This window comes from Centropristis striata, chromosome 22 (genome assembly GCF_030273125.1).
Source record: "Centropristis striata isolate RG_2023a ecotype Rhode Island chromosome 22, C.striata_1.0, whole genome shotgun sequence".
NCBI lineage: Eukaryota > Metazoa > Chordata > Actinopteri > Perciformes > Serranidae > Centropristis > Centropristis striata.
In genome coordinates, this window is record NC_081538.1 from 23,566,338 (window position 1) to 23,580,235 (window position 13,898).

The 13,898-nt window shown below is 36.4% G+C and overlaps 2 protein-coding genes across 2 annotated transcripts in view; one reads left to right on the forward strand and one right to left on the reverse strand.

Moving 5' to 3' along the window:
* Positions 1-10,286, forward strand: part of acss3 (acyl-CoA synthetase short chain family member 3) — an 81,490-nt gene extending 71,204 nt beyond the window's left edge. Inside the window, exons 11-17 of the mRNA XM_059326396.1 lie at positions 197-292; positions 524-587; positions 5,428-5,509; positions 7,085-7,207; positions 7,297-7,396; positions 8,193-8,368; positions 9,614-10,286. Coding sequence (XP_059182379.1) covers positions 197-292; positions 524-587; positions 5,428-5,509; positions 7,085-7,207; positions 7,297-7,396; positions 8,193-8,368; positions 9,614-9,697 — 725 coding nt within the window. The 3' untranslated portion in view covers positions 9,698-10,286. The remainder of the gene's footprint in view (positions 1-196; positions 293-523; positions 588-5,427; positions 5,510-7,084; positions 7,208-7,296; positions 7,397-8,192; positions 8,369-9,613) is intronic.
* Positions 10,287-10,584: 298 nt separating this feature from the next.
* ppfia2 (PTPRF interacting protein alpha 2) overlaps positions 10,585-13,898 on the reverse strand; it is a 270,055-nt gene continuing 266,741 nt past the window's right edge. The window contains exon 32 of the mRNA XM_059325903.1: positions 10,585-11,270. Coding sequence (XP_059181886.1) covers positions 11,259-11,270 — 12 coding nt within the window. The 3' untranslated portion in view covers positions 10,585-11,258. The remainder of the gene's footprint in view (positions 11,271-13,898) is intronic.

A 13,898-nucleotide genomic window follows, 5' to 3' on the forward strand; every position in this document is an offset into this window, starting at 1 on the left:
ACACACAGCTCCGCATTTAGAAGCTTTTAACATTTGCATAGAAAGCAGAAAAGCTAGAAAACTGTGTCGAGGTTGTGTCAAAACTGTGTGGTTTCATTTCAGATTCAGAGCTCTTGTGCTTTGAATATAACTTTAAAGGTTTTCCACACAAATATGACACTCAGTGAATCTTTTTTTTCTGTGTCTGTCTCTTCAGAAACCGGCTCCCCCATCACCTCCTCATGCATCGGTCTGGGGAACTCGCTCACGCCACCTGCAGGTCAAGCTGGCAAACCTGTCCCAGGTTACAATGGTAAGAATCCCAGCAACAGTTCATATTAAATTTAATTTCCCGGTCATTATTTTAATGTCAGAAACACTGCCCCTTAATTACAGATACCTTTAAAAGCCAAAGTGAAATGGATAAAACCAAGCAACTGCTCCTTATTCCCTGCAGAGTGTTTAATAATTTTGCTCTTCCAGTTTGCCAGTGGGTGATACACCACCTCTGAATATGAATTGCATGCGTTTCCCTTTCCACTAGTCACGGTGATCGATGATGACATGCAGGAGGTGAAGCCAAGAACCCTGGGAAATATCGTGGTGAGGTAAGCTGAGTGATTATGTTCGCAGCCGTGTGAGCAGTTCAGTCATTGCTTTACCTTTCCTCCGTCTCTCGCAACATGCAAACACATTTATAATGTGATAGGAAACAGTATAATCAATTAGAACTCGAATATTATAACACTCTGAGCCCCAAGCTGTTTTCCTGCAGTTTAGCCTTGTATTTCACTGCAATATATCCTTTATATAAAGTTATGTACCTCTATGGAATCAGCACAATCATGACTAGAAGTGGGAACAACTATAAAATGTCTTTTGTGAAGTTTAGCACAATTATAATGTGCAATACAATACATTGTAGGAGCCAAAATGTGTATTTTTGCCTATGTTGTTTATTTGTTAGGCTGCACACATCTGTTTGGTGTTTGGTTTCACCTATTTACCTGCTCAGTTGTATGGTGGGAGGTAGAACAAAGAGGGTGAGTGTAGGCTCCGATATTACTACTTTTCAGTTCATTTTTTGTTTGCATAATAAACCAGTTTAACGCATCTGAACTTCATGGATTCTTTGTAAGTATTATTTGGAACGCGTCACAGTCGGGAGCCCACTTAGCCTCTTAGCGGCCTTTTTAATGGATAGTAGTCGCTATAGACATAAATCATAAATAAGAAAAAACGAAAGTTGAATTTTGCTAACCCTAACCCCTAAAAATTGGAATACAATTTAATTCATATAAAAAAACAGTGTCATGAATATTGGAAAAATAAGTGTGTCTCCACATGCTATAGATATTGAGCTATTTGCATTTTTACAACCTCTACTTGCAGCCTCTCCTGTCCTCTCCTCTCAGCTCTGTGTAAACAGGCTGCAGTTCTGCCTGATTTTCAGTGAATATTTGTCACGTGACAATTCGACTCAGCAGAATCAATAATAGCTTCACAGTTGCACTGAGGAGTGCAGAATTTTATGTTTTTAACAGGATCTGGTTATTCCAAACGGTTTATTTGGCAACATTTTAAATGAGACATGTAGAATAAAGTGATTTTGACATGTCAATATCACAATTATAAGCTTCGTTTTGGTTACTTTTTCTGAAGGAAGTTGATGTAATAAATCACTATTTGGCTTCAAGTATGCATGTGAGTTTATGTTAGAGAGCTGCTGTGCAAAGTGGACTCCATCGAGCCCTCAACCCTTCGCCCTCTGTGCTGCCTTATCTCCCAGCCTGCTCCCTATCTGTTATCACTCCACAGCTCCACTTCCCTGTCCTCTGTAACTGCTGCCATTGACTCGGTGCCAACGCGGGGGATTTCCAAGGAATTCACATATACAGGGATGACCTCAGGTGGAGCTGTAAACAGACGGGAACAGCTGTTACTGGATTTCTAGTAGTCAGGAAGTCTGTACAGTCCCACAGCTTCATAAAACCATAATCAATACTCTGTGAGGTTGTTTAAATGTGTTATCAGTAGGTTTCTTATCTTTGTGCTGTGTTCAATTAAATGTAGGTCAAAAAGGATTTTATTGCAGTTACAGCCTCCCAACTTTTTTAGAATCTGGGTTGATTTTATTGTTTGAAGTGGAGCGTTTATGCGTAGGAAGCGTTCAAAGTGTGGCAGACTCTTTAAATGCAAAGGAGGCAGCCAGATTTCATTACAACATTACTTTTTTCAGTTTATAATGTAATGTACTACTTTCTTTTGGCTCAAGTCATATTGGAAGGGAGTGTGTAGATTTCGCTGCAGACATAAACTGCCAACTGGATGCTTTTTTATCATCCACTTTCAGCAGCGAACTGGCATCAGAGATAGGGTTTTTGATCCATTCTCCTCGTAGTGAAAGTAATCTATGCAGAGGCGTGTTTGGGGTTCAAACTTGGGAAATGGGATCATCTTGGTCACGACACTGGTCAAGGAGGGGGATTACTGGTAGTCGCTGGATAAACACAGACTGAGTAACCGAGCTCTCCTATCTGCCGCCGTGTGTGTTTTTGTGTGCCGAGTCTCAGTGTGTGTAAGGCGAGGTGAAGTCTAGCAGAGGCTGGCTGAGAGTCTAGACGCTTATCCTTTATTTTATTGGGTACAATCCAGTGGAGTGCTCTTAACCCTTTGATGCACAACATGGGTCTAAAGTGACCCGACTAAGTTTTTATATTCTATATCTTTGCAATAAGTTATTTTTATCATTCAGTATTGCAGGTTTTCCTCAAATAAGTTGTTTTTGATCATCATACATCCTAATTTTGTTTTAATTTCTTACTTTTTGAATAAAACCCCTTTTGACAAGGACATTTTCGACCCATGTTGTGCATTAGAAGGTGTTTATATGTTGTCATCAATTCACCAATCACCAATTTAGAACCTGACAAAGAAGACACAAATATTAACTATCCTATTTTTTCACATTGGTGTTTTTCCACTGGAAATTATTATTTGGTGGCTCTAATAAGTCTCAAATTTTAAAATATGTGATTTTCCAATGTAATTTGGTGGTTCTAACAACTCTTTTAAACGTAAACCTTAAAAAGAAGACAAACATAGTTACACATATACTAAAATTGTTAATTTAGTGTATCACTTTTTGTATCACTACTACACTACTTGATGTATTAATACAAAAAGTATTTTTCTTCATAAAGTATGAAAGGAAAAAGTGATATAATGATCTGTTGCAATAAAAAAAAGTTATTCAAGCACACAGCCAGCATAAAATAACATGGGAAATGAATGCGGGTCATTTTGGACCCATGTTGTGCATCAAAGGGTTAATAATCGCTGAACTTAAAATAACTGAAACCTGAAACTGTTGTTTTTATATAGAAAGTGTTGTGGAAAAAAATATTAGACAACCCTTTGTTTGGACAAATATAATAACAACAAAAATTGTTTTTATTTGTATTCTAGTAATTAATTTTAGAGCTGATATCTAGGCATTTTCCATGGTTTTCTTGTTAATGATTTTGGTTATTATCAAGAAAACCCTGGAAAATGTCTAGATATCAGCTCTTAAATGAAACTCTTATTAGTTATTTTTGTTGTTATCATCATATTTGTCCCAACAAATGTACCTTTAGTTGTTCCAGGCATTAAAATGAACAAAAAAATTAAGAAAACAAGGGTCTAATGATTTTTATCCCATGACTTATCATGCTTTATGTCTGTTGAAAATTGAGACATTAAACAAGCACTCTACTACTGTTGCCATAATATCACAAGCTTGTCCTCCTTTTCTACTGTCCACCTGTCTCAGGAGACGAAAGCTGCATCACGCTGTTATTCATGCTGTCATGCAGCCATTGAAAAAAAATGCTATTGTCTTTTTGTAGAGGGAACCAGGGTGATGTTAACTTTGGCCTACAAAAATACATCATCCCTGCAGCACTCTGTATTCCATCGCTGCTCCTTTCATACTTTACTTCAAGATGTAAATATCACACGGTTTGATATTTGTGATTCGAAATCGGAGAGCCTTCCTACCAGCATATATTTACTTTTATGTATTGCAGACTCACCTTTACTGTGCTTCTTTCTGTTACACACAAGAGAAGGGAGACTGCAGACATGGCGTTCTCTCAGAGTGATGCTTCCACTCTTCTGTTGTGGTACATTTTGCTCCAGACATTAAACAAGCATTCGTACTGTTGCCATAATTCCAAAAGCCTGTCCTCCTTTTCTTTTGTCCACCTGGCTCAGGAGACAAAAGCTGCATTCATGCTGTTGGCAGCCATGTTTCTGTTGATGTGATTTACTCCAGTGATATGATGCCATTGGGCTTCCTCAGAAATGGGTTTGCATTTCCAGCATCTCTAGCATCAGTTTTTGAATGTCTTTTTGGTTAGACGCCTTGAATAAGCTCTGTGGTTACACAATGAGACTACAGAGGTTGTCAATCAAAACGTATCATAACTTGTGTATGCCACGGAGCTTATTTTCTGCAATAATCCAAAATCCATTGAAAAATGCCACTGGCTTTTTGTTGTGGGAGCCAGATTGATATTAACTCCCGGGTTGGCCTATAAGAATACGTCATCCCTGCAACAATCCATTGCTGTTCCTGTCACGCTACAGGATTTCAAGATGTAAATGTCATACAAGTTTAATCTGATCCAGTCAGTAACATTTTGACGGATAATTTATCCAGGCCAGACTTAGATCTGCCACACCTTAGAGATTATTGGGAGGTGGCGGATCTGACCTAAAATTTGCCAAATGATCCTCTAGTATGGGGCTAGAATATACTCAGCTTTAACCCTTTGATGCACAACATGGGTCTAAAGTGACCTGACAGTTTTTATTTTCTATATCTTTACAATAAGTTATTTTCATCATTCAGTATTCCAGGTTTTCCTCAATTAGTTTGTTTTTGATCATCATACATCCTAATTTTTATATTTTCCTTTATTAATTTTTGAATAAAATTCCATTTTGTGTCACTACCCTTCTAATGCACAACATGGGTCAAAAATGACCCATATCCATTTTTTAGCTAAGTAGCTTGCTAAGCTAAATACTTAGCTGATTTCTTGGCTGAGTAGTTAGCTTAGCAAGCTACTTAGCCAAGTAGCTAGCTATGTAGTAATACAAAAACGTCTTTTCTTCATAAAGTATGAAAGGCAAACCAAATAATGATCTGTTGTTTTCAAAAACAAGATATTTAAAGAATACTTGGAATATTCAATCATAAAATAAGTTGATATCAAAAGATAGAGCACAGAAACACACAGCAAGCATTAAATAACATGGGGAATGAATGAGGGTCATTTTTGACCCATGTTGTGCATCAAAGGGTTAATATTTTTTTTGCATTTTCATGGCAGAAGCTAAGGGTTAAAGTGAAATACTGGATCGGAAGTGAACTTCATTGTTGAATACTGTCCCTTTCAGGCTGCCGTTACCTCCTGGTGCTGCGTTGTCACTGTGGCAGAACCGCGACCTGTTCAAGGAGCTCTACTTCACCAAGTTCTCAGTAAGACATTACATCATTATTTCCCTCAGAACAATAGTGCTTGTGTGAAGTTCTGTTCAATTCCTCTCTATGACACTGACTGAATTATGTAGTAGAGCTGGTAGTGAGGGGTTTGTGGTAAAAGGTGGCCCTCTAGTGTTGAAATCTTGTATTACAGAGCCACGTGCAGTCACAGAGAGACCTTATACATTCAAATAAACAATAAAATATACGACTCAATATAATCTGTACAGATTACAGACACTGCACTCTGATAAAATTGTAGAGGAAAAAAAAAATTGTGTTTTTGTTCATTTTCGTTCACTTTCATGTGAATATGTCACTGTTTACATATTTGTATTAAAACAATAAGAAAAGGATAACTTTATTCCTGTTTGGAAATTTCTTATTGTATTTTTCAATAAAAATATTTTGCGGAAAAAAAAAAAATCTGTACAGATGGAAAAAAACAAACCTGAAGACGGTGCCACTGTAAGTATTTTTTCAAGCCATGTCTTCTTCTTTAGTGAACTGACACACAGATGTTTCATTTTAAAATAATTGTCTTTTCATGGTGGTTTATATGTTCTGTGTTTGGAATGATAGAGGCTCTCCCATTGAAATAAAATAAAATTATACTGATAAGATGTACTGGGCACAGGCCAGAGGGTCCAAAGTGTCATGTCAAGAGACAGGTACCAAAACTTTTAATGACCTCAAAGAAACAACAACAAAAATAATACAAAGAGAGAGATGTCATTGTTGTAAGACTACAAATAGACCAAAATGACAACAAAATGATGCAAAAAAGACTGCAATAGCCTAAGAAAGGGGGGAAACAACTACAAAGAGGCACACAAGTACTACAAAAAGACAAAATTACTGCAAAGAGACACAAAGCAACTACAAATTGACCCACAAATACTACAAAAAGACACAAAATGACTAAGAAGAGACACACAAATACTACAAAATTACAAAATGACCACAGAGAGACACAAGGCAACTACAAATTGACACAATTACTACAAAAAGACACAAAATGACTAAGAAAAGACACACAAATACTACAAAATTACAAAAATTAACTACAAAGAGACACAAAGTAACTACAAAAACACACACAATTAAATAAAAGAGACACAAAAATGACCACAAAGAGACACAAAGCAACTACAAATTGACACACAAATACTACAGAAAGACACAAAATGACTAAGTAGAGACACACAAATACTACAAAATGACTAAGAAGAAACACACAAATACTACAAAATGACAAAAATGAACTACAAAGAGACACAAAGTAACTACAAAAAGACACAAAATGACCACAGAGAGACACAAGGCAACTACAAATTGACACACAAATACTACAAAAAGACACAAAATAACTACAAAGAGACACAAAGTGGCTGCAAATAGACAAAGTAACTACAAAAAGACACAAAATGACTACAAAGAGACACAAAATGACTACAAAGAGACAAAAGAACTACAAAAAGTGCCTTAACGCCCCTGACGTCTCTATGTAAGTCCTATTCTCTTTCTATGACTGAAACACAATGTAGTGATTCCTCTCTGTTCCATCATCAGGGTTACTATGACACCATGGATGCAGGATTTGTGGATGATGAGGGTTTTCTTTACATCATGTCCCGGTCTGATGACGTCATCAACGTGGCAGGCCACAGGCTGTCAGCTGGGGCATTGGAGGAGGTAGGAGAAACATTACAGAGGAGGTGACACAACAGTTTTCCCACAACTCTTCTTTGTGTTATTACCATGCGTGTGTGTGTGTTTTGCAGTCAGTGCTGCAGCACCCTGCGGTGGGAGACTGTGCTGTGGTGGGACTAGAGGACAGTCTGAAGGGAGTTGTTCCCTTGGCCCTGTGTGTACTCAAGAATGGTAAGGCATCAACTGAACTTATATAGAATATAAGATACGATATTCCCTTATTAGTCCCACTACTGGGTTAGGGTTACAACAGCAGCAATAAGTGTATAGCAATAATAAAAAGAAGCGTTGATAAAATGACAATAATTGGAAACAAGCAATATTATCCAGGTGGCATTAACCCTCTGGGGTCTATGATCGTGCTGTAATGATCAGATCACGTGACGTTTAACTAAAAAACTAGGTCACATGGAGCGCTGCTATCAACTTCACTCCAAAGTACAGACTTGAGACTTTCTCCCAATTTTTGTTTGACATTCCTAGGTCATGTAAAACCAAAGATATGACAGTTTTAATTTGATAGTACAGAAATATTTGAGCGTTGGTGTAGGTCTCTGTGTAATTTTGCACATAGTTTGTTTTGCAGCTAACAAGGGAAAAATAGCCTATAAATACACATGTTTTTATAGGACTTTTTTGTATATAGTTTTATTATATTTAAATTGTTACCTTTTTATATGTTCATATTTGTATCCTATGTTTACATTTTCAAGTTCCAAAACAGTTCATTGAGTATGTTTGTGGTTTTTATTGCAGTAAAAAGTATAATTTTTCAACTCGGATTTCATAATTTTTGGGCTGAATATGTTGTTCAAGTGAGAAAATACTTGCAGGTCATATTGATGAAGAAAAAATGTATACCAAATATGGGTAATCAAAAGTATTCAAAAACGGTCAAAATAGGCTCAGACCCCAGAGGGTAAAAAAAATGAATGTGTAAATTTGCATCATGTGCTGTGTGTCTCAGGTGTGAAGAAAAATGAAGAGGAGATTACAAATGAGATGGTGAGGCTGGTGAGAGACACCATCGGACCAGTGGCTGCCTTCAGGAAAGTGCTTTTTGTTCGGGGATTACCGAAGACGCGTTCTGGCAAGATCCCTCGCTCGTCTTTAGCTAACCTGGTCAACGGCAAGCCCTACAAGGTACGAGACAGCTGCATTATTCCCATCAGCAATAGTTCATTTAAATTCAAGTGCTGCAGGATGTATTCAAAAAAATCGATGAGGGGAAACAACATTTCTGAAAATCAATAATATACCTTTTTTCTGTCATTTTTGACAGACTATAATAGGACAGTTTTGAGCATTTCAGGGCATTTTCTAACTTTATTAGCTTTTTCTTATTTTTTTCGACATACTATAAAATGACTTTTTCCATTTTTGGATACCAATGATATGGTGTTTTTCTATAATTTCTGGTCAAATTTTGCTCTAATACGTATCAATATAATATTTATATTTTTTTCAACATTCTAGAGTATGACTTATTTTCCATTTCTGGACATCCAATAATATGGTGTTTTTCTGTCATTATTTGACAGAGAATACTTTAATATGTATCAACATAAGATAATTCGGCCATTTTAAGCATTTTTAGGCATTTTAAAATTTGACATTTTTTTAAATAAAAATCCACATACGAAAGTATGACTATTTCTTCTTTGGACTCTCATATGGTGTATTTCTGTCATTTCTGGTCATATTATGGATAATATGGATCAACAGAAAAACACCATATTTTGGGATGTCCAAAACTTGAAAAGTCATACCATAGCATGTCGAAATTGTTGGTGAAAAGTCATGAAATTTTTAAATGCCCCAATACTCTCAAAATGGTCTAATTATAGTATTTTGTTACAAGTAGTAAGGTGGCTTTTCCAGAAAAAAAAAACAGAAAAACACCATATTTTGGGATGTCCAAAACTTAAAAAGTCATACTATAGCATGTCGAAATTTTTGGTGAAAAAGTCCTAACATTTTTAAATGCCCCAATACTCTCAAAATGTTCTAATTATAGTATTTTGTTACATGTAGTAGGGTGGCTCTTCCAGAAATTACAAAAAAACATTTTTGAAAAAAAGTCATATAATAGCGTGTCGAAATTGTTGGTGAAAAGTCGTAAAAATTTGAAATGACCTGATGTCCTCAAAATGGTCTTACTATAGTCTGTTGATGCATGTGGTATTGTGGCTTTTCCAGAAATAACAGAAAAACACCATATTTTGAGCCATCCAGAAATAGAAAAAAAAGTCATATCACATAAATTACTCCATTGCTTCATCAGATATTAATTGGCACCATTTGCTTTGCTATCGTTTCTCTCCTTCAATATAATTTCAACAAATTCACCTTGCCAGTTGATTTACAAAGGAACTATTTTCCCCACAGATAACTCCAACCATCGAGGACCCAGACGTCTTTAAAGAAATCGAGAGGCAGGTAGAAAAAGTGCTGAGACCTCGCAAAGCCTGAACTTACCTGTTGGATAACAAATCAGAGGTTGGACACAATTTCGCAAAACCTCTCCTGCTGCAAGTTTTGTGCAAACCTGAACTCAAAGTTGAGTTAAAATGTGTAATTACTACAGTTACAGTCTGTCTGTATGTAACCTGAATGATAATGTGAAACTGTAATGCCGAAGAATGAAATGATACCCTTGAACCATAAAACATTTTTACCTATTGATAAAAAAAATAATGATCCAAACTCATTTACTGACAGTAGTTTCTTTTTTATTGACAATGAAAATTTGCTTGCTCACCACTTAGTTTTGACCAAAGTACAAGAAGTAATAAATTAAAAAAAATGGACACAAAATAAAATGATTCATTGTTCGTGCAAATTGAATGTAAAAACAAATCAAAAGCGTAACACTCGTTTGAATCGTCCATCAGAAATAACTCAAAGACAGAAAACAGGGCGTACGATAGCTTACCCTGGAAACTCTGACGGAAACAAAGAGTTAACAGTTACACCAATGTAAGTCACAGCAAGCAACAGGTTTGTCATTAAATGTCACCTCACTTCAACATGGTCATATACACTCTACACACACTATGAGCTAAAGCAGTCTGTCTTTCAGTTATTTCCTCTGTTTCTGTTAATGTCTGAGGGGTGGGGGGAGAAGGCCAGCTTGGCTGAGTGTGTAGTTGTCCTTTTGTCTCAATGTATCGCCTGACAAAACATACAGTACAACAAGTGACAGGTTCTATGACTGACGTCCTGCTTTTTTGTTCTCTGAGAAGAAGTTTGTGCGACTTCGGAGAGCAATGGCGTCTCTTTGTTTTGTCCTTGGCTACTAAATAGTCCGTTGAGTTGATGCGGTTGTATCAAAGTGCTTGTCATGTCGTTCCAGTGTGCCGACATGTCCCCTTGAAACTTGAAACGCTCCTTTTTTTTTTTTAATGACAGCGAGTCCGTAAGAAAGGAGAATGAAGTTGCCAGAAATGGGGCTCAGAGTGGCTCTTGTACACCACTAGAGGGCAGGGTTTTCACACAACATCCAGTCTTCCTCTCTCTATATGGTGCAGCACAGGTTAATCATCATCATCAGCACAATGAAAAAATAAAACCATATGTACAAAATGATCTAGAGAGGACGGGGGGGTAATATGGAGACAGTTTTAAAGAGCAGCATATATTAATCTATGGTCCACTAAATGAGGTGGCAGGGACGTTTTTTTGCACAAACTCTGAATATCTTTTTTTTTTTATACATAGATGTGTGTATATATTAAAAAAATGGCATATTTATTTACAGATAACCTACACATCTCCTGTAGAAGAAATACACAGTACATTATGCTTCGACAAGTTACTGTACATGTAAAAGGTAGAAATGGTGACAACGGGGCGGCCTGCGGGACAGTTTAGCACCGGCATCTGGTGCCCACTTTATAGGGAGGGGGGGGGGGGGGAGGGGGAGGGGAGCGGGTTAGAGAGGAGAGCAGGGCTTCTTGGCAGTGCGTGTCATCAGAATGGTTTGTTCCTCTGCAGGTTGGCCTGTCCAGCAGCTCCACTAGTTAATCTCCATTCAGAACTGTACCTGAAGGGAGCAGAGTGAGTCGTTTTTAATGGCAGTGAAGTGAAGTTTATGAATTCAAACATCCTGACCGAGTCATTTGAGCGCCTTACAGCTCGGAAGAAGTTGTATTAGGAAGTAATCGTTCAACAGGCAGCATTTATTGGCAATACAGGTGCATCTCAATAAATTAGAATATAACAGACAAGTTTGTCAGTAATTAAATTCAAAACAGCATTATAAAGTTCCATTACACACAGAATGAAACATTTCATGTCTTAATTTCTTCTAATTATAATGATTATGGCTTACATTTAATGAAGACCTAAAATCCAGTGTCTAAAAAAAAAAGTAATATTACACAAGACCAATTTTAAAAAGTATGTTAAATATGGAAATGTTGACCTCTGAAAAGTATGTCCATCTATATGACTCAATACTGGTTGTGGCTATTTGACTTGAACTAATGGAAATGGACTTTTCCATCATATTCTAATGTATTTAGATGCACCTGTATATTGACCTTCATTATCAGCATTCTCTAAGGCTTTTCTTATTAAAATTTCCAGAAAATCCAATTTTTCTGTGCTTCAAATATTATTGAGAAATCCTATAAAAACAATAAATTGGGCCAAAATAAATCAGATTAAATACTACTAAAATTCATAAATATATATTCAACATATTACAGTTACTTGCTCAGCCAAACAACGCGCTGTTAAGGAAAACTGCACTGGATTTATAACACAAGACAAAGCAAGAGTATCATTGTGAAACAGAATGTAACACAATAACTGAGATAAATCTGTTTTTATAATTGTTAGGAGCCAAAATTATGTTGTAATTTAACATAAAATTTGCTCACTCCACACATTCACAATCTTCTCCTTTGTATTTGCTGAATTGTGTTATTGACATAACCTTTATTGCCACCTTTATTGCCACCCTTTCTTTTACTTGAAGTAGTAAAAGTCTTAGTCTTTTTTTCAGTCAGGGCCTTAATAAGATGGATCACAATTTTTAGAAATACTTGGTGCATATTTTTTCCCTTTTGATTTATATGTGTGTGTAGTTACATCCTAAGGAGCCGTGTTTTTTAAAATATTCAAGTACAGACTGAATGTTTTTGTTAAAAAGCTCAGTCTGAAATGAAGGAAGTGAGAAAGTCACGATGGTGTTTTTTTGGTGCCTTTATGCAAATCTTAAACTGTGGTGGTGGAGTCGTGCAGCAGTGGGAAAATCTAGATATTTACAACAGCTTAAAGCTTCAGAAAACAGTTCAACACAATCAGTTTTTATTCTGTGTGCACATGTACCGTACCCAAATTCAACCCTTTGCTCTCACTGAACTTTGCATTGTATTGTCTTTTCTTACTGTGTGGGAGTAGTTATAAAAATAAGCTGATGAAAGCCTTAGAAACAGCCCGCAGGGCGCTTCATGGGATGAGCAAATTCTTTGGAAACACAAGATTATGGTTATAAAGATGTAACTCGCACAAACTTTTCCCCACTGAATCAGCCCCTCCTCTGCTCTTCCTTTATCTCTCCCCTCAGCTGTGATGATATTTATTTTCCTAACATTGCTCTCTTATATGATAACCCTGCAGTCAGAGCATTGTATCACCATTATCTGTCTGCTGTGCCTCTAACCTCGGCACTTATTACATTCTGGATGTTCCTGGTGATACTGGTGGAGGACTAAAAAGTTCTCTTGGCTGTTGTGTTTACTGCAGCCCAATCCATAAACTGCTAAATGCACTGATGGCAACCTGTGCATTGTGTGAGTACATTCTAATTAGAAATCATTATCTTTAATACTTTAATACTTTATTTTTGGATAGGGACAGTGCACGTTAATGAACATCGAAAAACATCTTTGTAAATATGCCGGATTACAGCAAAACTGCTAGTTTGCAGCCATAGTCCCTAAAAAATAAATACAAATATAAACCGGTTATACCAGTTAAGCAACTGACGTTTAGTATGCTGCGGCTGCTCTGTGGCGGCCATGTTGACAACAGCTGTAGGGTTTCTCCTCCTCTCGTAAGGTTTCTCTTCCTTCTGACACTGGTCAACCTTTATGACACACTGTAATATGACTATTTACGTGACATTTTTTGAGCATACTGTACTACGATTTTCTTTTATGTCTACTAAGAATGTTTTACAAAATGCATTTGTGTTCTATAATCGAAGTGGTCAGTGGTGAAAGAAGTATTCAGATCCCTTACTTAAGTAAAGATACTAATACCACACTGCAAAATTAGTCCACTACAAGTAAACATATCTGCATCAAAAACAAGTAAACATATCTGCATCAAAATGTACTTAAAGTATCAAATGTAAAAGTACTCATTATGCAGAAGAAACACTCAGATTGTTATGTATATTCCAAATATATTATTAGATAATTGTATTGATGCATTTATGTAAGCAGCCTTTAATTTTGTCGAGGTAGGGCTAATTTTAACAACCTAATTGACTGTTTATATGGTTTCATTAAAAAAAAACATTAAATCTTGACGTAAAGCTGTCAGCTAAATGAGGTGAAGTAAAAAGTACAATATTTTGCATCTAAAATGTAGTGGAATAGAAGTATTAAGTTACATAAAATGTAAATACTCAAGTACAATTTTGAGGAATGTTTACTTT